General features: G+C 38.5%; 1 protein-coding gene across 8 annotated transcripts in view; it reads left to right on the forward strand.

Annotated features, from left to right (window-relative positions):
* Positions 1–404: 404 nt before the first annotated feature.
* The window catches only part of LOC128869873 (neurofibromin), a 47,836-nt gene continuing 20,523 nt past the window's right edge, over positions 405–27,717 (forward strand). For 2 of the 8 annotated variants that reach the window (XM_054112505.1, XM_054112476.1), the window contains exons 1-27: positions 1,396–1,546; positions 4,329–4,472; positions 4,529–4,913; positions 4,977–5,136; positions 5,204–5,309; positions 5,370–5,872; positions 5,938–6,259; positions 6,334–6,886; positions 6,942–6,992; positions 7,062–7,155; positions 7,232–7,741; positions 7,815–8,363; positions 8,561–8,695; positions 8,755–9,423; positions 9,495–9,721; positions 9,789–10,203; positions 10,269–10,460; positions 11,102–11,363; positions 11,422–12,648; positions 12,712–13,308; positions 13,391–13,657; positions 13,716–13,970; positions 14,041–14,139; positions 18,417–18,506; positions 24,986–25,188; positions 25,264–25,450; positions 25,533–25,698. In XM_054112505.1, the coding sequence (XP_053968480.1) occupies positions 1,487–1,546; positions 4,329–4,472; positions 4,529–4,913; positions 4,977–5,136; positions 5,204–5,309; positions 5,370–5,872; positions 5,938–6,259; positions 6,334–6,886; positions 6,942–6,992; positions 7,062–7,155; positions 7,232–7,741; positions 7,815–8,363; positions 8,561–8,695; positions 8,755–9,423; positions 9,495–9,721; positions 9,789–10,203; positions 10,269–10,460; positions 11,102–11,363; positions 11,422–12,648; positions 12,712–13,308; positions 13,391–13,657; positions 13,716–13,970; positions 14,041–14,139; positions 18,417–18,506; positions 24,986–25,188; positions 25,264–25,450; positions 25,533–25,698 (8,428 nt within the window). In that variant the 5' untranslated portion in view covers positions 1,396–1,486. Of the gene's footprint in view, positions 489–1,395; positions 1,547–4,328; positions 4,473–4,528; positions 4,914–4,976; positions 5,137–5,203; positions 5,310–5,369; positions 5,873–5,937; positions 6,260–6,333; positions 6,887–6,941; positions 6,993–7,061; positions 7,156–7,231; positions 7,742–7,814; positions 8,364–8,560; positions 8,696–8,754; positions 9,424–9,494; positions 9,722–9,788; positions 10,204–10,268; positions 10,461–11,101; positions 11,364–11,421; positions 12,649–12,711; positions 13,309–13,390; positions 13,658–13,715; positions 13,971–14,040; positions 14,140–18,416; positions 18,507–24,985; positions 25,189–25,263; positions 25,451–25,532; positions 25,699–25,828; positions 26,336–27,717 lie in introns of those variants that run through there. The other 6 variants (XM_054112500.1, XM_054112509.1, XM_054112479.1 and 3 more) reach the window with 6 other exon arrangements.

Below are 27,717 nucleotides of genomic sequence, written 5' to 3' on the forward strand. Positions count from 1 at the left end.
ATTTGCGGAACATTTTTACGCAAAAATAATGGATTTAATTTTCCCCCAACCTAATAATTTCTAATCCGCAGTGAGCCATAGGAAAGCAGTAACCCCCTCTGACTTGAACAAATAGCCAAAAAGTAGAATACAACACTCTTTGCTAGCTTTTGATATAAAATATGTATTCACAAATGTAACAAACGAAAGGTGTGCCGTCATCCCACATCTCCACCTCCTATAGATTATGTTAAAATACCCCTGTTAAATCAGAAATATCAGGTGTAGACAGCGAATTTCACTGTTAGAACATATCTGTCTTACCGAATTTCTTGCCATCACTGCCTCAGCATCAGCTGTCATTTGGTTTGGCATTTCAATTTTCATTTTGCCGCGCCATTTGCATGCGCAAATACAGCGAAATGATTTGCTTCAAGCAATTTTAAAAATGGAATGTTAAGACAGCGAGTAAAATTAATGAATCGTTATATTTCTTTTGTTTTTTCGTGGTAAGTTTGATAGCCCTGACAATTCAGATATAAATTTTGTGTGGAATATAGTTTTTTACAGAATATTTTAATGCTACGCTATTAGACATTATTTATTACGGCAATTTGTTAACATTTGAACTGAATGCCATTGGAAAAACTACAATATGCCGATTTTCAATTGCTATATCATTCTCATGAAAATGTGCATTATTTACAGTTGCATCATCTTTTATTATTCAGTGTGTTCCTTCGATTTTCCGGTCACTTCGATCATTTCCTACTGGAACAATCCGCATGTGTGTTGTCAGCTCTAGAATACAACTTCTGGTTTAGTAGCACGCGGAAGAAAAAATATAAACTATTTGTTATATTCTTCCATGAGAATTATTGTCGGAAATGCATCAGTTTTAATAATCAAATCGCGAAGCAACGGTCGAGTAAGGCGTACACCCCGATACGCTGTTTTTAATATACATGAGTAGAAGAAGCTGGGGAATACGTTGGAATTTTGTGGGTTTTTATCCCGCCATTTAAATAATGGTGCAAAAAATACTTTATTTCAAGAAAATACAGACTTGGTCATAATCGGTAACAATTATATGTGGATTCATACTTTTAATGGCGAGCTGATTGGTTGGTCTCCGTATAAAAACAGTATATACAAGATGTGACTCAGTAAATTATGTAAAGAGATGTTTGAAGGTGTACAGATCAGAGAATTTAGAGGTATTAGGCGTTACAAAACCTAAAAATTATTGAAAGCTCTCATAAGTATTTTCCATTGGTTTGGAACTATAGCAGCCCTCATTTAAATAATTTAAGTCACGTTGCCCTGTTAAATCCTCATTTGACAATTGTTCACTGGTTGCCAAAGTGAATTTTCCTCCTCTAAGCGCAGCCAACTTCACAAAGTAAAAATCTGTGTAGTATAAAGTTGTGTGAAAATTATAAAGCTCTCTGAATTGGATTAAAAAATGCAGTAAAAAGTTGAAATTAATAGTGGAAATTATATACAAATGGCGATCCAAAAGCCCGGCGAGTGGGCGAACTCGCTTTTGGCCCGTTTTGAAGACCAGGTGAGCGGAAAACATGAATTTTCATTTGGTTTCGCCCAAGGGTTGTTGCAGCGCAACGCAAAAATGCTGTCAGAAAATTTCCCTATCGATTAAAAAATGTCCCATTGTGCGAACGCGATGACAATAGTGTGCAAGTGTGATGGCTGATGTTTGTTATTGTTTTGGGAAATTCATTTGTTTACGTTTTGCTTACACCGGGTGGCGCAATGGCTCCGTGTGATTATGAATGAAATTGGATCATACGAATGAATTTATGAATGGATCGCGACTGCGGTTGCGGCTGCGAATGAAAAGCGAAAGTAGGGAAATTTTATTGTAAAACCACAAGTTCTAGGGCGTATGAATAATGAAGAGTATTGGTTCTGCTATTGTCGTATTGCAGAATGCCTATGTATTTTGGGAATTTTTTCAAGTGCATTCAAATAATTATTTTTTTGTTTTGTTTCTGAGCTTTGTTTTGTTTCGTTTTTAATAAATTTTGCTTGCAGAGAAAGATATGAAGTCGGAAAAGTTTGTTGGTTATGAGTGAAATCAACTCGGCGGGTGCGAAGCAGATAATAATTAAAAGTTATTTCCATTTTATATATGTTTTATAATTTTTATATACATTTTAAAATAGTATTTGAGTAGTAAATTTTTTTATTTAATTTTTTTTAAATATGAATACACTTCTGGAAATCTAGAAACAAATGCATACCTTAAATTGAGGTGAAAAAATATAATGTACCTACACACATACATATGTAGATATATATAAACGTACGTTGAAACATAAGTTTTTAAATTATTATATTATATTATATATATTATATTTTATGTGCTGGTGAAAAATGGCCGACACCACCGAGTTCATAAGGAAAATGCAAGTTTCTTAAATAATAACGGAAATAGATTCTGTTAAAAAATATCGGGAGTTGTTCATTTAAAAAACGCGGGTTACACATCCAACATTTTTTTTATTCCATAGACTAATATAACAAAAATAAATAATAACTCAAGGATATTTTAAAACGCATATTATTGGCAATTGAAACTAAAAGAAAATATTCATGTCGTCATTAAAACAGGTATGAAATAGAATTATTATTAATTCGATAAAGTAATAACTTAAGGATTTTATTAAAAATGCTGTTTGAATTATCGAAGTTTAATCAATAACGATTGTGTCCACCGTTTATAATCGTACAACTAATTTCTGTGAAAGTGGAATACCATAGTTCTTTGATTTTTAAATCCATATTTTGGAATATATCCTTCCCGATTCGCTTCTTTAAATCTGCCCAAAGTTTTTCATTGGGGTTAAGGTTGGGAGACTGGCTTGAAAATCCATAACTTGGACATTATTTCGTAAAAACCATACATGTACTAACATTGAAAAGTGTTCTGGGTCATTGTTTTGCTTAAAAAGCCAGCGAAGTGGCATATTCTCCTCAGCAAATGGTAGCATAACTTCTTGAAGTGAGCCTTTGTAAATAAATATGTCCATTTTATAGGTTATGAGGTCCATACCAAGAGAAGCATCCCCAAATCATTATGTTGCCGCCACCGTGCCTCACTGTTGTTTTCTTTTTTTGTGACCCGCGGTGAGAATTCTTGTCCTTTAGAGGGCCTAACATTTCGCCCAGTATCATTTCCCAATAAATTTATTTTTGTTTCATAGTTGCAAAGTATGTAGGTTACGCCATTTTTTCATACCATCTGTTTCAAACCATGACTTGTGTTCTGGAGCAAAACTTTTTCAATTCCTTAAATTCGCTTGTTTCAACAGAGGAACTTTGCGAGCTATTCTGCTTGGTTGGTTAATGTTGTGCAATCGACACCACAGTTCTCGCTGATACTACGTTGTTGATGTACGCTGCCATGGTCTTTGAAGACTTAAAAGCAGGCCTCTTGTCAAGAGTCACAATTAAATTATCAGTAGTGCAAGTCGTTTTCTTTTTGGCACCACGTCGTTGTGTGGATTTTTTGTGCTTAAGAACATTTACAACAAATTTTTTGGACCATTCAAGTGGCAGAGATAAATTTGTACGATTGTTTTTTGCCTTCGAAGATTGAAAACGGACCTCTGCTCCTCAGCTGTGTAATGCTGCGCATGACCCACATTTGAAAGAAAGAAAGAAAAATCACCGAATCTGTGCAACTAATAACGAAACTTACAATAATATAACGGTTATTTTAATCTGACAAAGAAGCAGCGATGCAGCGAAATTTCAATAAAAGCTATACATTTTTCCGAGCGGCACAAAGAAATCGATAAATAAAGACAGCGTACCTATTTTAATGACCGTATGTGTATACTCGTGCAAGGACTGTCGCATCGGCAGCATTTCCCAAAATTGTATGGGAAATATTTTATGCATCAACAGCATTGTTTTACACAGTATTCAAATGGTTGGTGTTGTTGTTGTTATATCAGCATAAACATTCTCCATACATATATGTATAGGGAATGCTGGTGAAGTGACAGTCCTTGGCCGGATATAAATCCGGGTCGTCCGGTAACGTAGAACCGACTGTCTTGGGAACGTCAACCATTTTTCAAATGATTCATGTTTTGTATTGCCTTATGCTCTTACAACGTTTTTTTTTAACTTGAGATACATGAGTCAGAGATATGAAGAATTGATAACAATAACTTGAAAGAAAGTCGACTCATATTTCATATTTCTTGTTATTATTTTTACTTTAAATATTTTGATTATTTAAGTAATCACTCTTTCCCACCTCTTTATACATAATAATAAAATGAACTTAAACATATTATCCTTTGCATCCCTTTCAGCTCCTTAATAAAATTGGGCCACATAGCACACAAGCGCGCATCAGCCAAGATCAGTTGAGCGCTTGTCTCATACATATTTCTCGTTATCGCTTCTCACTGGTTATATCCGGGCTCACGAAAATGTTGCAACGTGTTAACGAAACGGTAATTTATATTTTTCCTTTGCAAATTAATTCAATAAATTGTATTCCTATCTGCAGTCCTTCCAAAATCGTCACGACTCCGAACGTTGTTATGTCGAATCGCTTGTTATCATACTTACCACCCTCGAGCGCTGCTTAGCCAATCAGACCAAAGATACTGCACGCTTTGAGGAGGCAATGAATGTAAAATTATTGCTACGCGAAATTTCACAATTTATCGATGTGCAGAGTGACAACAATCCGAATGCAGCACAACTGAAAGCCATCGCCTCGAAGGTGCTTTTCGCACTCTCACAAAATCATTTCTCGGCAGTATTCAATCGTATTTCGGCGCGCATACAAGAGTTGACCACATGTTCGGACGAGAATCCCGACTATTGTGACATTGAATTGATACAACACATCGATATGGACATAAATAAATTGACGAAACTTCTGCAAGGTAATAACTGAATAATTGCAAATTGTATGCAACAACGAGAAATCTACAAATTTTGATATATAGAATTTCTTTTCCACGAAACAGTGTCCAAGTCAAGGTCGAAGAAAGCACCACCACTCATATTGCTGCACTCATTGGAGAAGGCCATTTGGAATTGGATCGAATATCATCCACATGAGTTTCAAGATTTGCAACGTGGCATCACGACCAAGGAAATATCTGGGTTAGTGCGCAGTTAATTTACATTTAAATATTCGAAAAAAAAAACCGCAAACTCTTTTCATTGTTAGTTGTTGGGAAGCTTTGTTGGAATTCGTGGAGGCGTACAAATTAGAGAATAAGAAGAATAAAACCACTGTATGGCCACTGCAAATGCTGTTGCTCATATTAAATCCTGTAAGTGAATATATTTTGTCGGTATGTGTCTTTCTCTGATTCTCCGATTTGTATATACAGAGCTGTTTAGAAGCCACCGTCAATGAATTACAACAATCCGAAAAGGAGAAGGACAAAGAAAAATACAAAGATAAAGATAAATCATCATCTACGCAACCATCAGCCCAAGCGACACGTGATAAAGAGCAATCAGCCAAGCAGTTCATTGAAGGTGTTAAGCGCGGCTTGGGCCCACATTCGCCCTCCAAACAAGTAACTGAATATGCCGCCATTGCTTGCGTGAAGCTGTGCAAAGCTTCAACCTATGTGAATATCAACGATTCGAATAATGTGATCTTTAAGCTTGTGCAGTATGTTATTAATGATTTAAAAGCATTACTCTTCAATCCGGTAAAACCGTTTTCGCGCGGACAAGCATACAATTATGCCGATATCGAGTTGATGATCGATTGCTGGGTTTCCTTGTTTCGCATTAACCCACATAATATTGACACACTGAAAGTGTGCCTGAATCTTTCGTCACCGCAAGCATATCACTTTGTCATCGTGTGCTCTTTGTTACGGTAAAATGTTACAACAAACCTCATGTTTAGTAGCAGCTACTACAAATAATCATTTACATTTGCAGATTGACGCACATCCATGTGGATTTTCGGCTGCAGAACAAAAATCCTTTTCGTACTATTAATCAACCTTTGCTCCCCTGGTGGCCTGAAACGAATGTGGTGCATTATCGGTCCGCAGAGTTGCGTGCACTCTTCACCGACACACTGAATAAGGCCACACAGGGTTACATCGCCCACACGCCCTTGCGTATGATTACTTCGTTAACGCTGAAATCAAAAGATACACAAAAAGGCTTAGCACGCTCTGAAGAGGGACCTGCACACAAAATGCTACTGCTGCTCATGGTTCGACTCATACATGCCGATCCGACGCTGCTATTGAATGTAAGTGCGACAGATATATTTTATTTGTAATTAGTTACGTTTTAATTTCATCATTTTCTTCTACCACTATGCAGACCCAAGGCAAAGTGGCACATGAAATGCAAAGCTCCTCGCTCGAACTCATCAATGGTCTTGTGAGTCTCGTACACCAACCCACCATGCCCGATGTAGCTCAGGAAGCTATGGAGGCGCTCCTCGCTTTGCACTCTTTCGACAAAATCGAACTGTGGAATCCGCAAGCGCCAATGAATTGCTTTTGGGATGTTAGCTCGCAAGTGCTTTTCTCCATTTCGCAAAAGCTTATTCAGCACCAGATCGCCAACTACACGGACGTGCTGAAATGGATGCGTGAGATATTAATTTGTCGCAATTCCTATCTGCAGCGACACAAAAAGTATGCGCTGGTCGGTCATGAGTTGCAGATTTGTCGGCAGGCGCGCATCAAATTGGAAGTGGTGTTTTTTATGTACCTGTGGTCGGTGGACTTGGATGCTGTTCTGACGTCACTTTCCTGCTTTGGCTTGCTGTGCCAGGAGTCGGATATTCTGCTGACGGCAGATGATGCGGCGACTGTTTTGCCCGTCGCCAATTATCAAATTTATCAGGATTTGACGCAGCTGGCAAACTGTGAGTGTTGCTTAATAAGTAGAAATATTAAAAAAAAATTTGTTTTTCTCTCTAGCGGCAGCTGATACACGTATCTGCTTCTACGAAACTAATGGAAATGCATTTAGTGAGTACAATAATAATAATTTTCGTATACGTTTTTCGATTATACTTGGTGTTTTCCTTTTTATTACAGGCCGCCTTACTCTACAACGACGCATGATGAATTTGCTGCGGAAAATCGAGCACTGTGTGGATGGAGTGCAAACTGCGTGGGAGGAGACCTTCAGGTAAGCGCTACTTTTTTATTTCAATTAATTTGTTTTTTTCCTAATTGTGGTCATTTTTTCATCCTTTTTTCTCCAGAAACTGGGAAATCACCAGCAAAGTGCTGCAAACGTATCCCAAATGTAAAACAGACGATACTCAAGCTGAGCTCTTCCATCGCGGTGTGGGCAAACGTCGCGCAAGCCATCAAAGCTCGGAGCATGATTTGGAGGAGCACATCACCGAATGGGCTAACATGACTTGGTTCCTACTAACGCTTGGTGGTGTTTGTCTGCAGAAGCGTTTGGCAGCGCGTTGGAAGCAAATGCAACAGCAAAATAATGCCGCAACTGCTGGCTCAAGTAGCGGCTTACCTGGTGGTCCGGGCAATCTCCTACAAGCGCACAACAACTTGGCACAGTCACAGAGCACTTTAGCGGCATCGGGTAGCATGAGTTCTATCTCCTCGATACCAGCTGTCTCGCTCTACTCGCTCTACTCATGCTCCACCAGTTCCGGGCGTGGCTCACTACTGCATCCAAGTACTATTTCATTGTCTACAATAGTGCCTGCGCCTCAACAAGATTTGCAATACTGCCCGGTGACACAGTAAGCTAACAATTTTGGAAAACAATGAGGTCGTAAACACGCTTATCAATTTCTTGTTATTTTCTCTTCACAGATTCATTGGTCAACTGTTACGTTTGTTAGTGTGTAACAATGAGAAAATCGGATTGAATATACAGAAAAATGTGAAAGAGTTGATTGGTGAGGAAATGACCCCACAACTTTATCCAATACTCTTCGATCAGATACGTTCAATCGTCGAGAAGTTTTTCGATCAACAGGGACAGGTGAACGTCACCGAAATCAATACTTTATTCATCGAAAATGTTATTTATATCATGAAATCCATATTGGATCCCAAATCTGCCAAAGATCCGAACAACGAACAAGCAGCAACTTCAGAGTACCTGAGCGTGACGAGCATCGAAGGCATGATGCTGGGCATTGTGCGCTATGTGCGTCATCTGGATATGACCGTTTTCGCGATACGTACCAAGACGAAACTGTGCACATTGGTAGAGGTAATGATGAAACGGCGTGACGATTTGGCATTCCGGCAGGAAATGAAATTTCGCAATAAATTGGTGGAGTACTTGACAGATTGGGTTATGGGCACCACACATCAGATAGCACCCTCGACCTCAGCCGATCCGGCGTCCACAAAGTAAGTAGAGCCCACAAAACTCTGTTGATTGGTATTAAATGGGTGATTAGTGTAGCGAGTAAAATTTGTATACAACAAAAAAAAAAAAAATAATAATTTCGTGTAAAGATTTATTTGCCAATTTAATTCAATTAAATTTATTATTAATATTCCTATGTGCATGAAATTATTATTTTTTCTAAAAATTGCCATTTCAGCACCTCTACAATATTCCGTGACCTAGATCAAGCCTGTATGGAAGCTGTAGCGGCTTTGCTACGCGGTCTGCCACTGCAACCAGAAGAGTCTGATCGCGGTGATTTGATGGATGCCAAGAGCGCGCTATTTCTCAAGTATACCTCTCAATTTGGCGCACAACTCACCTATGATTTCAATTTTTATTCATTTACAGATATTTTACACTTTTCATGAACCTCCTAAACGACTGCATTGATAGCTCCGAGGCCGAGAAGGAGCTGAACAATCCACCACTACTCCCACCGCGTCCACCCGTAGCCGGTGGCAAGCTTACTGCTTTGCGCAATTCTACCATACAAGCCATGTCCAATCTGCTGGGTGCCAATATAGACTCGGGTCTTATGCATTCCATTGATTTGGGCTACAATCCTGATTTACAAACGCGTGCCGCATTCATGGAGGTGCTCACACAGATCTTGCAACAGGGCACTGAGTTTGATACGCTCGCCGAAACGGTATTAGCTGATCGTTTTGAGCAGCTAGTGCAGTTGGTTACAATGATAAGCGATAAGGGTGAGCTGCCTATTGCTATGGCGCTGGCTAATGTGGTAACCACTTCGCAAATGGATGAGTTAGCACGTGTGCTGGTCACACTGTTCGATGCCAAGCATTTGCTGTCACCTCTACTGTGGAACATGTTCTATCGCGAAGTGGAGATATCCGAATGCATGTCGACCCTGTTTCGTGGCAATTCGCTTGGCAGTAAAATAATGGCATTCTGCTTTAAAATTTACGGTGCGAGTTACTTACAAAATTTGTTGGAGCCGTTAATACGGCCATTGCTCGATGACCCGAATACCAGCTATGAGGTGGATCCGGCGCGGTGAGTTATAAGAGACTGTTAAATGCAAATAAAATGGTATTTTTATAATTTACTTTTTTTTTTCTATGCAGACTTGAGCCCGGCGAAGATTTGGAGCGCAATAAAGAGAATCTAATGGCATTAACCAAACGCTTCTTTGAAGCAATACTCAATTCAGTTGATCGATTTCCCTCACAGTTGCGTTCTATGTGCCACTGCCTCTATCAGGTATTAAGCAAACGTTTTCCTACTGTGCTGCAAACCAATATCGGCGCGGTGGGCACTGTTATCTTTCTGCGTTTCATTAATCCAGCAATTGGTGTGTATTTTTCGCTTAATAAATTCTCTAAAATAATTACATGGTACATAATCTTCATCCCCTTTAGTTTCACCACAAGAACTCGGCATTGTTGGACGCCAAGTGCCGGCTTCGGTAAAGCGCGGTCTTATGTTGATGTCGAAAATATTGCAAAATATTGCTAATCATGTGGAATTCTCTAAAGAACAACACATGGTGTCGTTCAACGATTTTCTACGCACACGCTTTGAACAGGGACGCCACTTTTTCGTGCAAATCGCTTCAGATTGCGAGACGGTGGATCAGACCTCTCACAGCATGAGTTTTATCTCAGATGCCAATGTGTTGGCGCTACATCGTCTGCTATGGACGCATCAGGAGCGCATTGGTGACTATTTATCAAGTAGTCGTGATCACAAGGCGGTAGGCAGACGCCCGTTCGATAAGATGGCTACATTGCTTGCTTATCTGGGGCCGCCAGAGCATAAGCCCGTGGATTCGCAGTAATTCCAAATAAATGATTGTTTAAATGTCTTTTTAGTAGCAAACAAATTTCTATACATTGCAGCATGATGTTCTCATCATATGCACGCTGGAGCTCCATTGACATGTCCTCTACGAACTTCGAAGAAATCATGGTGAAGCATCAAATGCACGAAAAGGAAGAATTCAAAACTTTGAAATCGATGAATATCTTCTATCAAGCGGGCACAAGCAAATCTGGATATCCAGTATTTTACTACATTGCAAGGCGTTACAAGTGAGTGACGGCCGATTGTCAATTGTTTATAATGAAGTGTTAACCCAAAACATTTGAACTATCCACGTATTGTATGGGAAAGAAAAATCCATTATTTTTGCGTAAAATTTTTGCGCAAATTGTTTACAACTTCTTTATGGTCGATCTTTAGCTCCGGGGCGTTGCTACGATTACCAATATGCAGGCCAATTTCGATTATTTCGGTTATTTTATCGACATTATCGACATTCAACAATAAGAAGGCCTGAACGGAATCGACGAAACCAAAATTGCACGCAATCAGCTCTAACAGTATCGGCCCTCATAAACACAATTCACAATTTCAGCGGCCTGGCTGCATTTTCGCCTTTATCAAAGAAAAACGATAAAAAGTACCGAATTTTCTCTTTGTTGACTTCCATCGTTAACTCCCTGTAACTCACAACTGAATGGAGCAAGCAGAAGAATTTGTTTAGTGTGACAACGAGCATAAACTTTAAATTGTTTGATCGATACTTTACGAGATATCGATCACTACAGCCATCTACCGAGAAAATAATGGATTTATTTTTTCCCCAAACTATGATTTCAATCAATTAAAAGCTCCCCATAATATCTCTTTTATTTTCATTCTTCATTTGGCCCCTCTCACTCTCTTCCAGAATTGGCGAAACCAATGGTGATCTGCTCATCTATCATGTCATTCTTACGCTCAAACCATTTTGCCACTCGCCATTTGAAGTGGTCATCGATTTCACCCACACCTGTTCGGATAATCGCTTTCGTACAGAGTTTCTGCAGAAATGGTTTTATGTGCTGCCAGCAGTTGCTTACGAAAACGTTTTTGCTGTTTATATTTACAATTGCAATTCGTGGGTGCGCGAATATACCAAATTTCACGATCGCATACTAGCGCCATTAAAGGTATTTGCTGTTTTGGTGCGTTAGCGCGTTTTCTTGATAATTCTTTCTTTCTCTGCAGGGCAACCGGAAACTATTGTTCCTAGACTCACCGAACAAACTGAATGAATTCATCGATACCGAACAACAGAAACTGCCAGGTGCCACACTGTCACTGGATGAAGACTTAAAGGTCTTCAGTAATGCACTCAAATTGAGTCACAAGGATACGAAAGTCGCCATAAAAGTCGGTCCAACTGCTTTGCAAATTACTTCAGCTGAGAAAACCAAAGTATTGGCGCATTCAGTGCTACTCAACGATGTCTATTATGCATCGGAAATTGAGGAAGTTTGTTTGGTGGACGATAATCAATTTACGCTGTCCATTACCAACGAAAGCGGCCAGCTAAGTTTCATACACAACGATTGTGACAACATTGTACAGGCCATAATACATATACGAAATCGCTGGGAGTTAAGTCAACCCGACTCAGTGACGGTGCATCAGAAAATACGCCCCAAGGATGTGCCAGGCACACTCCTCAATATGGCATTACTTAATCTTGGTTCCTCTGATCCGAATTTGCGTACAGCTGCTTACAATTTACTATGTGCGCTTACCGCTTCCTTCGATCTGAAAATCGAAGGGCAGCTGCTGGAAACGCAAGGTCTATGCATACCCTCAAATAATACTATTTTCATCAAGTCTGTCAGTGAGAAATTGGCCACCAATGAGCCACATTTGACACTCGAGTTTCTGGAGGAGTGTATACAAGGTTTTCAGCGTAGCACAATTGAGTTGAAGCATTTATGCTTGGAATATATGACGCCATGGTTGAAGAATCTAGTGAAATTCTGTAAATCCAACGATGACGCCAAGAAACTAAAAGTGTCGCAGATTTTAGATAAACTGATTTGTGTCACCATTGAACAGAAGGAAATGTATCCTTCGGTGCAGGCAAAGATTTGGGGTTCCATTGGGCAAATACCCGAGCTCATCGATATGGTGCTCGATAACTTCCTCCACAAATCCATCACTTATGGCTTGGGTTCGCCCCAAGTGGAAATTATGGCTGACACAGCGGTGGCGCTGGCTTCGGCCAATGTGCTGTTGGTCTCGAAGAAGATAATAACGCGCATGTGCCGCGTCATGGATAAGACTTGTACGAATCCAACACAGTACCTGGAACAGCACATGATGTGGGATGATATCGCCATACTCGCGCGCTACTTGCTCATGTTGTCGTTCAACAATTGTCTCGACGTCGCCACACATCTGCCATATCTATTTCATATTATCACCTTTTTGGTTAGTTGCCATCAGTTGTATAATTAAAAATTAAAATTACATTTCCTCTCATCCGTCACTTAGGTGTGCTCCGGTTCGGTGTCAATGCGCGCCTCCACCCACGGTCTCGTTATCAACATCATTCATTCACTGTGTACCTGCACTAAACCGTCTTTCTCTGAGGAAGCTCAACGTGTGCTTCGGCTCTCGCTTGATGAATTCTCTCTATCCAAATTCTATTTACTCTTCGGTATAAGCAAAGTAAAGTCGGCCGCTGTGACTGCCTTCCGTTCCAGTTGCCGCCACCCATCCGACAAATGGTTGGGCAATGAGCGTGTATCTCAACCGTTACCAGCTGATCGTGAGCGTCTATCTCTGCCTTCACTCGAAGTGATCGCCGATGCGTTGCTGGAAATAATGGAGGCCTGCATGCGCGATGTGCCAGACAGCCAATGGCTGCAGACGTGGACATCGTTGTCGCGCAGTTTTGCTTTCTGCTACAATCCAGCACTGCAGCCGCGCGCGCTCATAGTTTACGGTTGTATTAGCAAGAGTGTTACCGATCAGGAAGTGAAGCAATTGTTGCGCATACTAGTAAAGGCGTTGGAGTCATTCAGCGACATTATACTTATTGAGGCATTGGTGATGTGCTTGACACGCATACAACCGCTACTGAGACCTGTTAGTTGTACCATAATTTAAGTGAAATTATATACTCAGTTTTTTAATATTGTTTTTTTTTCTTCTGTTGCTTTTCCTTTAGGAATCGCCCATACATCGCGCCTTGTTCTGGGTCGCAATATCCGTATTGCAGCTGGACGAAGTGGCATTGTATGGCGCCGGTCTTGCGTTGCTCGAACAAAATCTGCATACACTTAAGTCGCAGGGTTGCTTCGAGCACGATGGCATTGCCGATGTTATGATGAACACACGCGAGAAATTGGAATGGCATTTTAAACAATTAGATCATGCGGTTGGCCTGTCGTTTCGCAGCAACTTTCATTTTGCGCTAGTCGGTCATTTACTCAAAGTATTATCAATTCGTTGATTTGTTTCCATTTATTCTTAACTATGCTTTCGTGTTCTAGGGGTTCCGTCATCCCACGCCAACAACCGTGTCACGCACCTCGCGCGTGCTCACCATGCTGTTGGGCATTGTCGCCAAACCTTTGCGTCGTGATAAATTTGAAGTGACACCGGATAGCGTTGCCTATTTGACGGCGTTGGTGGCTGTTTCGGAGGAGGTGCGCTCACGCTGCCACGTCAAGCACGCCATACCACGCTGGCCCGCCGACCTGAGCATTATGGAAAATGGCGAAACGGCCTTAAATGGCAATCAGAATGTAAACTGCGAGCACTAATTATTTTTCTAAATATTTTTATTTGACAATTCTCTATATATTTTTTATACAGACACTTGGCATGCCGCTATCACGACGTCAGAAGTCATGGGACATTCTTGATCAGTCTGCTTTGCAATTCGCTCGCCATCATAAAGGACCAACACATCAGGTGAGTTTCTTTTACGAATGCGCATATTTCATGAAAATCAGCTGTTGATGCAATATTGGTTTATTATATAAAAGTACTATTGTTTTTAACGTGCTAATTTATAATTGAACGTTCTTTGAATATTTAACTCGCATAAATCTTGAATTTAACATTTTTTTAATGTAGGATGAACGCAATTATTTCGAATAATTTGTCTCTTTTAAGTAATCACTTTTTAAGTTGAAGTTGAAGTTTAAATAAGTTTTAACGAGTTAGAAATGAAGACACAATTTTTTCAAAAAAATATTTTATTTATCAAAAGATACACTTATTTTTAGAAAGATACACTTCTCCCAACGCTCCAGCCATTTTTTTAACCCCTCCAAAAAATATGATCCTAAATACGCCTCTGTCTCAGCGATGACTTCCTCGTTTGAACTAAATTTTTTCCCCGTAAGCCATTTTTTCCTGTTAGGGAACAAGAAAAAGTCGTAGGGAGCCGTGGGGTTCATAACCCAATTTATGCAGTTTAGCGGCGAAAATCCCGGATGAATGTGCTGGTGCGTTATCGGGGAAACAGCACCTCCTTTTTCGCTAAATGCGGCCGTGTTTCCTTAAATTTTTTGTGAAAGCGGTTCAGTAACTCACTGCAGTATTGTCCAGTGATCGTTCTTCCTTTTTCTAAAAAATCCCATTCCCAAAATCGTCGACTTTACCTTTCCGGCCGATGGGACTGTGCTCGCCTTTTTTGGAGCAGATTCATCGGCGTAAATCCATTGTTTTGATTGTTGCCTAGTTTCTGGTGTGTAATGATGAATCCAGGTTTCATCAACGGTGACAACTTGACACAAAAATTCCTTCGGATCTCGCTTAAATTGCTCCAAACACTCATTCGAAGTTAACAACCGCATCCGCTTGTGGCTGCTTGTGAGCAATCGCGGCACCCATCGGACCGACAATTTTTTTATCGCCAACTTATCATGTAAAATATAATTGCCGTTCCGGTCGACACATGTATGGCCTCTGTTACTTCATGCACCTTCGTTCGTCGATCAGCGGGAATCATTTCGTAAAGTTTTTGAATGATTTCCTTTGTAACCACGTCTGCCAGGCGTCATGGTCGCTGCTCATCAAAAACAGATGTTCGCTCACGTTTAAATTGTTGAAACAATATCTAACTCTGGTCATAGATGGCGAAGTGTCCCCAGAAATAGTATACAACTTTGCTTTTATAATATCTCCTCGCATTTTTCCCCATCCACAAACAAAAAGCGAATTACCGAACGACACTGCTCTTTTTACATCTTTGCGAAAATCACGAAACTCGTCTTAGTCAAATAGGTGCTCAATCCAAACTTACCTATCAATCAATCCGAAATTTGTTTTGCCGTCATTTGATAGATGGCAGCACACGGTGCCATCCAACTTCCCTCTGGAACGCTCTCTGTCATCAAACACGGGTACTTAATTAACCTCCGCCGTACACTCGGAGGTTAGCCATTGCCACTGACTAATTAATATACTATATGTGTATTCCGAATATTTACTAAATCGCATCATAAATGGGGGTTTTGAAATACGAGGTGTGGTTATTATAAAACGAAACTGACATTTGCTGTGGAAGAAGTTTATATGGCGACACACGTCAGCTATGACCGATTGTTTGTTGCTGCTCATTCTGCATTGTCTGTCAAGAGGTCTCTATACCACTGCTGGACCATTCATCTTATTCGCCTTACCCTATATCCCGTGACTCTTATCTCTTTTCTATGGTGAATGTAAATATTGCAGCTGTGAAAGAAAAACTAACACGATCCCGGAGGAGCTGACTGAAGCTTGCATGGAGTGGGTTAGGAATGGAGAACTCATAATACACGGATGGTCCTCCAATCTTACCCCTATGTACTGTGGTACCCTCAAATGTAAAATCTATGGAATAAACTCAGCGATCATCTTAGCGCTAAAAGAAAATATCGTTTATGAGGTTAGTGGCGTCCCGACATCACTTCTCCAGCGAGTGGCACGGAATACGCTGGCCAGATTTCAAGAATGTATCCGACGCAACGGTCAACAATTAGAAAAAATAATAAATCTGAATTTTTCTTTTTTTAATAGTTATTGAAATAAATTTGTCACATTAGTAGTTGTTTAAATTTAGTTTGAATTCCTAGTTCGGCCACCGGACACCCTGTATACAATAATTTTTACTACTGAGCGGCTTTAGCAGAATTTCCACTTGGTAAACACTGCAGTCGTCAGGGCATCAAAGCGGTTCACCTGGTAAAAGCTTTTGTTTTTAATAGCGTCTGCCCCCCCCCCCCCCCCCCCCCCCCCCCCCCTACATTTTTTAATGCCAGAAATGCACTATGACTTTCGCTAACACCTTTAATAGGTGCGAAGCTATTATTAGTAAATACGCCTTCTATCATTTGAGTGTTCACGCTCGGGACCGAATAGCAGTCACGCGCAAATGCAAACGGATATGGTGACCACCAAGGTAGATGACCTGGTGAATGACTGGGGATTGAACAAGGTGTGAAAATAATAATAGAGCTATAGAGCTACCGGATTTAATCATTATATCTTATAAAATAGAGTCTCAAAATATGTATGTGCGTCAAACTCTATACACAGATGGCTACGATTTGCACAGGGTTTTTTTTATTATTTTCATGCTAAATTCCCTTGGGGGATTTTTTCGATATATTTTCCATAAGTCTACAAAAGGGGCGTGTCTATGAGCCGAAATGTGTTAAAAAATCAAAAGCTGCAAAATACAATAGAAAAGCTTCTTATTGATTACACTAAATTAAAGGAAGGAAAAAAGCGTTTGGTCATGCCAGTCTATTATTGCGACAAATTCAGTACATCTCGGGGAGGACTGATTACATAGAATTTCTCTTTCCATCTGCGCGATGTCGCCAATCTGCTCCCTCAGAGCACCTCTTTGCACGAGTCATCTGTCGCAACTAAGGAAAGAGCGTCCGGCGTCATAGCTCGGTGCTTCGCAGTATATGCACCTGGGGTCGCCTACCTTACCCAAGCGGTAGAGGTATTTTTCCTTCCTCGAGGTTTCTTTTAACGCATTTGCCTATTGCAGGAATCAACTTTGCCGTCCATCTGCCACTCGATTCACTGTCCCATCGGCTTTGCCAGCGCGCTTCAAGGGATTAGTGGTGGCGTTTTTTTTTTCTTGTCCCACGCATCCACTCGTTCCCGGTATCCATAGGTGTCTCCCCGCTGATCACAAAAACTGTTGCGCCTGAGACAGTGCACTAGGCTGAAGCAACTCTAAGTGCCGCTGGCTTTGCGCTTGGTTTAGTAGTTTAGCGCATCTTCCCCATCTCCAGTCTATGTCACTTAAATTAATTTCCGGCCATTATTAAGTACTACGGTGAATCACATTTCCTATATAAATATTTAATTCGCATATTATACAACTTATTTTAATGTTATTCTGTTTTCATACATTTTAAATTAAATTTGAATAAAAATTCTTGAGCGTTCATCCTGCAACCATTCAGTTTCTCATGCGTAGCGTTATTGTAATCTGAATTTGAAATAGCCAAGCGTAAATCACATAAAGTAATTGATTTAAATCTCTATTTTCTCTATTTTTTATGTTCAATATTTGAAATAACAATTTTTGAAATACAAAATTACTGTACTCGTATTACCAACATTTGCCTGCTGATTGATTGGTGCTTGCATTTCATAATCGTAATACTTGTGTACTGAATACAACAACTGATATATTGTATATGTTCAACGTGCTACTACATATCATTTATATTTTAATTTTACGACAAAAAAAAAAAAAAAATCAACACCTACAAACCCTAAATCCCTCCCAAAAACAAACGAAAATACTAAATATTTATGCATTTTGTTCTTATTTTCGTTAACTTTGAATGTGGCTGTTCTTGTACTGGCACGACCATCACCAACAACAAAAACAACCAAAACGGCCACAATCCAATTTGTACCACCCACCGTTCAACCAACAAACGATTTCTTCTAACAACTGCATACATATACATACATACATATATCTGCATGCGTCTTACACATTTACTCAACCCCTGACTGTTCTGCTCGCGTATCTCTCATCTGCTCATAAAACGACGCCATTGGAATTTGTTTTTATGATTTGATCGTTTATGGTTTTTACTTTAATGGCTGCCTGAATTTGGGTTTGTTTGCTTTTGCTTTGGAAATCTGTCATACGTATGGAATACTACATTGAAATTGAATCGTAAAAACAACAAAAACAAAAAAAAAACGTATTCCTAATGCAGAATGCCAAGGTTTTGTTTAAGACACAACGCTCGTTTTCGGTGCCGACCACAAAAGAACCGAATAACTCGAGCGCTATCGAAGAACGTCAGGTATTCCCTATTGACTTTTCTTCTAACTACTATTTACTACTAGATCTACTACTTTTTTTGGAGATTTGCTCTTCTAGCTGTTATCAGTTATTTAGTTTTCATTCACTTTCTCTGTACTATTATAATTATTGGCGTATGTTTCTTCACAATGCACTTGTTTTTGTACAGCACTTTAATTTTTCTTTCTTGGTGTAATACATTTGAGATACTGAAATACTGTCACAGAAATAGGAACACTGCGATGCAAAGATAATTGTTTCTGTATTATTTCGCATAAACTACATGAATTTACCAGCACTCTTAGACTTATTCTTGGCACTTAATTACACTTAAGTAAATTTATTTTCACCTTAATTTATAATATTGCATATATGCACATAAAATTATAAATCAATAATTCTATAAAATTTTCCTTTCAGCCAATTAGACAAATTTTTATTTTAGTTAGACTAATATTTAACTGATTCAGTGGAGTTTTATAAAGAATAATTAAAAATGATTTGAAACCAATTCTCTATATCTGTCTTTATTCTTTCCTATCTCTTTCTCTGATACTTTTCTCCTTCCTTCCTTGACTATCTACCCGCTTTCCAGATTTAAATACAATGGCTCGACCTTTTCAAATTTCAAAATTTCAATTGAAGATCATTTTTAATTTACTAAAGATAATTTAATTAATTGTTAAGATAATTAATTAACCTGAATTAATTTACTCAAATATTTATTTAAATAAAATCTTAATTTAATTAATTCAATATAAAGGGTCTTTCAAAAGTGCCGCCTACATGTCAGTAGTGAATAATTCCTAGACGGTACCTTTTTTATGTAATTTTTGATATTTGTCAAGTAGACAGGTGTACAATTTTACCCGATAGAACAACGCGTTAAAGTTATTGAAACTTATTATGAAAATGGTCGATCTTTAAGCACAACATATCGCAAAATTCGTGATTTTTTTGGTGGAAATAATCGTCCAAATGAGTCGACAATTCAAAGGTTGGTGAATAAATTCAAAAATCTGCCTCATGTCGAGAATTTTTCTATTCTATGGACTGGCAGACAAAAATCTGACGTTCTGTTGAAAGTATTGCTGCTGCAGCGCAAAGTCTTGCTGAACTACCTTCAATATCGATATCTCGATTCCTTGAATCGGCTGTTTGGCGTTTTTTATCCGCAGACGTGCTCATGGTGAACATTTAAATTATGTAATTTTTCACATATAATCGTGAAGAGCCGTATTTTGAATAAAAATAGTGAAATCTAAATTTTTGCATGCTTTATTTAAAGAACATCTAGGCACGTCTTTTGAAAGGCCCTTTATTACATATTAATTAATTAAAAATAATTCTGTTTATTCTAAATACAACATGATTTCACTCAATTTCTTTTAAATTAATGTAATGCGGTTTAATTAAATTTGGCGGCCGCTGTAGCCGAATGGGTTGGTGCGTGTCTACCTTTCGGAGAACGCAGGTTCAAATATCAGTGAGAAACCAAAATGAAGAAAACGTTTTTTCTAATAGCGGTCGCTCCTTGGCGAACCTCCGAGTGTATTTCTGTCATGAAAAGGCTTCTCATAAAAAGTATCTGCTGTTCGGTGTCGGCTTAAAACTGTAGGTCCTTCCATTTATGGAACAACATCAAGACGCACACCACAAATAAGAGGAGGAGCTCGACCAAACACCCAAAAAGGGTGTAAGCGCCAATTATATATGTATATATGTAAAGGGTGGTTAAGTTTCAGGGGCCGGTGTTGATTTTGAATAAAATACAATTTTTTTAGGAAATTATTGTCATTTCTCTTTATTATGATAATATTAGTATGGCTCAATTACGTATGGAACAAAATATCGCCCAAATGACCGCCGCGGCCTCGGCGGCACACCTCCATCCGATGGTCCAAATTTTCGATGACGCTGAGGCATAATTGAGGTTCTATGCTGTTAATGTGCCGAATTATCTCATCCTTTAGCTTTTGAATTGTTGCTGGCTTTCGACGTACACCTTTTCTTTCAAATAACCCCAAAGAAAGAAGTCCAACGGTGTCAAATCACATGATTTTGGCGGCCAATTGACATCGCCGCGACGTGAGATTATTCGGCCATCAAATTTTTCGCGCAAAAAAGCCATTGCTTCGTTAGCTGTGTGACAAGTGGCACCGTCCTGTTGAAACCACATATCGTCCACATCCATATCTTCCAATTCGGGCCAAAAAAAGTTCGTTATTATCTCACGATAGCGAACACTATTCACAGTAACTGCCTGACCGGCCTCATTTTGGAAAAAATACAGCCCAATGATGCCGCCGGCCCATAAACCGCACCAAACGGTCACTCTTTGTGGGTGCATTGGTTTTTCGGCAATCACTCTTGGATTATCGTTCGCCCAAATGCGGCAATTCTGCTTATTGACGAATCCACTGAGGTGAAAATGTCATCTCATCACTGAAGATGATTTTCTTCGATATGCATTTTGATTTGAACGCCCGTTTTCATAATAAGCCTGAATAACTTTAACGCGTTGCTCGATTGTGTATCTTTCCATGGTTCAAATTGAGTTAGTCTGAAATTGAAAAATGTCAAATGAAATGCAGAAAAAAACTTGACGTTTAGGTGTGGTTCACATTCAACATCGGCCCATGAAATTTAACCACCCTTTATTTAATTAAATGTGTAACAAGGTAGCGGGATTAAGTTACATTTGTATAAAACATTCCATATTTGTAATTAATGTTTTCTAAACTAAGTATCTGTGGTACTTTATGATACTTTCTAAACCTTCAAAACTAAAAACTAAAATAAATAAAACACGGAAAGCAGCTCTACGCAAAAATACTGTGGATAGCGTAGCCAGAACTGGACTAATGAGCGTTATTTTTTTGAGGCGCGGCCAACTACTGAAACAAGATAAAGTGATATAAAATCAAATAACGCTATTTATTTGATTAAAAAAATTATCTAATTTAATTTTATTCAGTTTGAAATTTTTTAATACCTTTTTAACGCATACATAATTCAAGGTCAGTTAAAAAAATAATATACTTGAATTAGTAATTTAATTTTTCAAATATCTACTTTATACCCTATGATCAGAAAGTACCGGGAATGTTTAAATAAAACAAAACAGCGTTAAATTTCGGGCAAATTTATTTTATCTCCTTCAAAATATGACCCGTCTGAAGCAACACACAATGTGCCAACGTTTAACCCATTCCTCCATGCACCCCTGGCAGGCCGACGAAGGGATGGCCTTCACCTCCTTCGTCGCATTCTCTTTGATCTCCTCTATCGACTAAAATCTCCTTCCACGAAGTGGTAACTTCAACTTGGGAAACAAAAAGAAGTCGCACGATGGTATTTACTTGGTGTTTGCACAAATAACTCAGCACAATTTGGGCTCGGAGCGATGGCGCGTTATGATCACGCAAAATCCAAGAATTGTTTGCCCACATTTCCGGCCGTTTGCGACGTAAAGCAACTCTGAAATGCTTCAAAACGGATAAATAATATTCTTTATTGACTGTCTGGCCCGATACAAGGTACTCATGGTGCACTACGCCTTGGCAATCGAAGAAACCAGTCAACATCACCTTCCTGGTAGTTTTCGATCATAGGGTAGACACTGTTGAGAGAAATCCATCAACATGACGCGAAATAAAAAATAAATAAATATATAAAAAAAACATTACCTATTTAGAAAAAAATGTTTTTTTTTTGTTTATATTGTTTTTCTGTAAAAAAAAAGATTATGTTATTTAAAAAAATATATTATTTTGTTTTGCTTTATTTTATCTTCAATTGTTCTCCTGATATTTGGAGCTGGGATGATTCCAACATAGGACGAACAATTGGCGTAATAACTGTCGCAAAGTAAAGACAGAGAGAGAGAGAGAGAGAACAAGTTTATGTCCTCTTTTTGTTGCTCAAGGCGCACACTAAATAAATAAATAAAATAAATTCGAGGAATAGGAGCTCGCCCAAACATTGATTAAAGGGTGTAAGCGCCAATTATATGTACATACAGGGACTCACAGCTTATTTGATGCAGCCAAAAAAAAACATTAACATATCAAATATATTTTATGGTATTTCCATTACAGAAAAAAATCGTATATTTTTTTATTGTTAAATAACATGTTTTATTTAATAACAAAAAAATAACAACAAATGTTTCTTCATAAGAAAGATATGGCAAATTAAAATAATGCATCTACAGTTTTGAGGTCACAGCTTAAATGATGCACTAAATTAAAAGTATTCAAAAAACATAAACACATTCATATTTCGATATCATGAATACGGCTAATACTCCTTTTTGATGCAGAACAGCTTCTAATCGGGAATTCATAGGTTCCTACAAGTATAATCGGAACTAATTTTATCCCATTCCTCCTGTAGTGCCCGTTTCAGATCTTATTATATTTTCCAGCACTGGCCACAAATTCTCAAAACGTTGAGGCGGATGTACTACATTTGGGCAGTTCCAGATAAGCCAAGTTTTTACAATACCAGACGTATGCTTGGGATCGTTGTCTTGGTAGAACCTAAACGAATCCCTAATACCCATTTTATCCGCACTTTGTACTAAATTATCTCTTAGCACATCCAAATACATCCCTTCTTTATTCATGTTTCCTTCGATAAATTTTAAAGTTCTGACGCCTGAATACGAGTAGGACCTGCAACCCCATACCATCACACTGCCCCTGTGGTGTTTAATTGTAGAGCGCAAATTACATTGTTGAAGCGCGGTGTTTGGTTTTCTCCAAACGCAGAACTTCGCATCAGACCTGAAAAGGTTAAATTTTGTTTCATTCGCAAAAACAACGGACTTCCAGAACGAAATGCATGTCTGTTCAAATGTTGTCTGCAAAACTCTATTCTTTGTTTTCTAATACGAGCATTAATCAATGAATTATTTCGGGCAGTCCTTCCGTGAAAATTTTCCTCGCGCAGATCTCTACGAACAGTTTCAGGGTTACAGATATTGCCTAAGTATTTTTCGACTTCGTTCGTTAATTTTGGAACGCTTAAATCGGGGGTTTTCTTTAACTTTGCGAACAATCCACCTCTTATCTGCATCCTTAAATATTTTATTTGGCGCAGATCTGCCCTTATCTTCTATCCTGTTTTCGTGGCAAAACGTTTCTATAATGTGCTGAACAGTTGAGCAACTAATAGCAACAATTTCTGCAATTTTTCGTTGGCTTTTGCCCTCTTTATAATGACGAATAACGTCTTCTCTTTTTTAAAGTGAGATCCCTTTTTCCATTTAAAAAAATTTTAATTTTTTGAACTTTTCTTTACAAAAATTTTTTGTTAATGACTTAAGACGCTTAGCTAAACAGAAAAAAATACATTTCACCGTTATTGCATTCTCAGAGCAAATATAAAATTCGCTGCATCAAATAAGCTGTGAGTTACTGTATATATGTATTATATGTATTTGCTTTTTATATTCTGTGGACTTTTACGTTCTCAGATTCTTTCTGAAAATATCCCTGGAGAAATATTCAGCTGAATAATATTCTAGAACATATAACCCTCTAGCGACCAAATGCAGTTCGATTTGAACTTTACACAAAAGAGAGGGGGTAAATAGTTAAAGGATTCTACAAAATTATTCCTAGTGAAATTTTATTATATGCACCCAAACTACATATTTCGCTCCGATACGAATTTATTCTCTTTTTTTTCACTTACTCTAAAAGCGCTCAAGCAAAAAATTGCAAAATTAATACGGCAAAAAATTTATCTGAAAATGGAATAGTTTTGGATGTTTTACTATATGGGTCTATGATAGATCACCAGGTCTGGCTTTCAGTTGTGGTGAAAAACGAAATGGAGCGAGTAGTTTCGGTTACCACGTCTCCGTGACTGTTGCTTTTTTTCGTATATCACCAACACAAATCTCAGTTTTTTTTTGTTAACAAATCCTAGTCAAGAGCCCTCTGGTTACGTCAGCCCATCAGCCGATTCTTTCAAATTAGCTGAGACCCGGTTAACGGTCTGATCTTGGCCAGACCGCTGAAAACTTTTCACCAAGGGTCTAAGTATTTCATCCCGAGTTGCAATCATTTCGCCCTCAGGCAATGACAAATTTACTGCACTGTGTTCTTGGTTTCATATTTAACTGGATGTTTAAATTTTTTTTTTTTAGTTAAGTTAATTTTTATAAAGTAAAACCATTTCTTATATTTGACTTCACCTTAATTTTTTATTTAAGAAAGCTAATGTAAATAAGTGGTAACATTTGAATAAATAATAATTAAGCTTCATAAAATTAATTATTATTTTTTATAATTAATATATTTTTATTGCTGATTTTCTTTTATATTTTACTCTTTTATTTGCCCTGCACGCTTGCACTGCTACTTCCTTAAACGCTTATTTTTCCTTAACCTTAAAACTGATTCAAATAATTTTAGTTTCCATTCTTTGTAAATGATTTCAATACACGAAACTTTTTCTTCTCCACAGGAACGTGGTTCACGTTCATCCGTCTCCAATGAGTCGAATGTGCTACTGGACCCTGAAGTACTCTCCGATTTGTCCACACAAGCATTGGTGCTGACTGTTTTGGCCACATTGGTGAAATATTCGACGGATGAGAATGAGACGCGCGTGCTCTATCAGTACCTGGCCGAAGGTTCGGTGGTGTTCCCAAAGGTCTTTCCAGTTATGTAAGTTTACCCACATTCATACATATTGGGACTTCCACTAATAATTGTTTTTGTTTATTTTCTTTACTTGAATAGCCATTCCTTGCTGGATCAGAAGATCAACAATATTCTCTCGGTCTCACACGATCAAGTCGTTTTGAATTCAGTACAAAGCATCATACAAAATATGCTTGCTAGCGAGGATCCTTCACAGCAGCAGCTGCATTTCTTGCAAAGCTGCGGATTTGGTGGACTCTGGCGTTTTGCAGGACCCTTTACGAAGGTGAGTGGGCATATTCATATTATTAATAGCAAATAATCATTTTTTTAATATGCATATATACACTTTTTTAACCGCCGTCCAGTACATTATGATGGGTGAATCATCTGAACTATTCGTCAACTGCTTGGAGGCTATGGTTGAGACATGTTTACCGGGTGACGAGACAGTGCCCGTGCCACCATCACCGCGTCCATACAATTTGAGTTCGAGCCTGAGCAGCCTGACTTTGGGGTCACCAACAGATAAAGGTAAATCGCCTCAGATATTTCTTTTTTTTTTTAGTTTTTTGCGTATTGACGATAAATGAATTGAATTAGTCAGTTACATTACACGTATATTGGTATTATCATTTGCTTTTTAATTCGTTGTATTTCTTAGTTGAGTTCGGTTGGAAATTAACGCCGTAGATATTTCGTACCCAGTTTGCGCGTGCACAAACATATTTAAGGCTTTTCTAGCTCAATTTAAATTTTTCCTATTCACCCCGTATTGAGTGGCAAATGACTAGTTGAGATATGTGAAACTTTTGAAATGCTAAAATGGAAGCAACATTTTATACCACTACAACACTCATACCAACAAAACAAAATGCTTTGAGGCGGCTATAGCACACAACATAAAGCTAATTATAAGCGAATATAAAACAAAATGCAAGTGGGAAATCGACCAAAAGTAATTGAAACACAATCAACCACACTTCAAGCAACACCTTCACATAATTCACCATCTTCAGCTACAAATATACCACAACATTACAATGCTGATTTTCGCTCGCTTAGTTATGTACATTTTACTTATTTGTATCCGTATTCGTATACATATATTCTTAAGCTTAATTACAACACACGCACCTCTCGCAAAATTAACGTAAAACACACGCCTCATTATTCACCTCTCCATAAAATGTATAATATTATCATATATGGTTTTCTAAATTCATTGTTTTTTAAATCCACCATTTTTACTACACCTTATGAGTGTTCCAATTAGGCGCAAGTAAAAATATACTCAGTTTTTTTCACTATTTTCACAATTTTTTTTTGTACTTTTGAAGTGCTAGTTCGACTTTAAATTTTTGTCGGGAAACTGTATCCGTTAGTCACCTGCAATGTTACTTTTATTTTTGCTCATTACGATCTCCTATCGGTCAATTGGCACCAAATTGACTGATGAGTACACAGACAATGACATAGGCATACCCTTACAAACATGTAAGCTAAATCGTAAGTGCGTAATGAAACAACCTGCAGAATAGCCCGACAATTGTGGCCGACTCTCAATGCTAAACGCACAGAATCTCTGCTAGGTCAAAATAAGCACAGTCTTAGCATACTGATTTCAGTTATAACGGCGCACTGCCTAATAGGTAGGCACGTCCAGAGGTTGGGTGTGCAAACACATGACTTCTGTAGACGCTATCTGGATGAGGAAAAGACGATTTCGCACCTTCAGGTTCTATCGCGTCGTAGGTTTACTATTTTAGGTAGACAATTTTTAATGAATTCGAAGATCTCAGTTCTGTGGAAATCAGGGATTTTCTAAAATTTTTGAAAAGTATACACTGGTTTTAGGAGAGATTAAGACAAGTTCCCCACGCGGCATCACAATGGGCTACGACCCTGTGAGTGTACCACGGGACAAGCGCTTCAACCTAACCTAATCTACGATCTCCTCATACCCTTGCTGATCTGTGAGCTAAATCTAATAGAAGTGTCTGTCTAATAGAAGCGTAACCGAATGAGTTGTTGCGTGACTACCATTCGGAAGTGCGTAGGTTCAAAATTTCGGGCACGAAACACTAATTGATGGACAACGTAGACAACATAGATACTCCGAGTCTATTTTTGCCATGAAAAAGCTTCTCATAAAACTTATCTGCCGTTCAGAGACGGTATAAAACTGTAGGTATTTTCATTTGGGGCAAATATCAAGACGCACACCCCAAATAGGAGTAGGAGCCCGGCCTACCAAACAAAAAAGGGTGCATGCGTCAATTATATATATAGGGTTTTTCAGTAAGAGCGCTTCAACTTTTGAACTTTTTTGAATAAAACACAAATGGTTTGACTCTTTTAACTAATTTTTTTTTATTATCGAGTTTGAACATATACATTTAAGGCCGGCGGGCCAATTAGATGTCCTAAATTCAGTAGTTTTCGCGAAGCGTTGTAGGATGAGAAAAAAAAACAATTAGCCAAATGAAGTTTTGGGGATAGTTTAATATATATTTGAACTAAACAAAAAAAAATGTGTACAATCTCCAACAA

Source organism: Anastrepha ludens, chromosome 2, assembly GCF_028408465.1.
Source record: "Anastrepha ludens isolate Willacy chromosome 2, idAnaLude1.1, whole genome shotgun sequence".
Taxonomy (NCBI): Eukaryota; Metazoa; Arthropoda; class Insecta; order Diptera; family Tephritidae; genus Anastrepha; species Anastrepha ludens.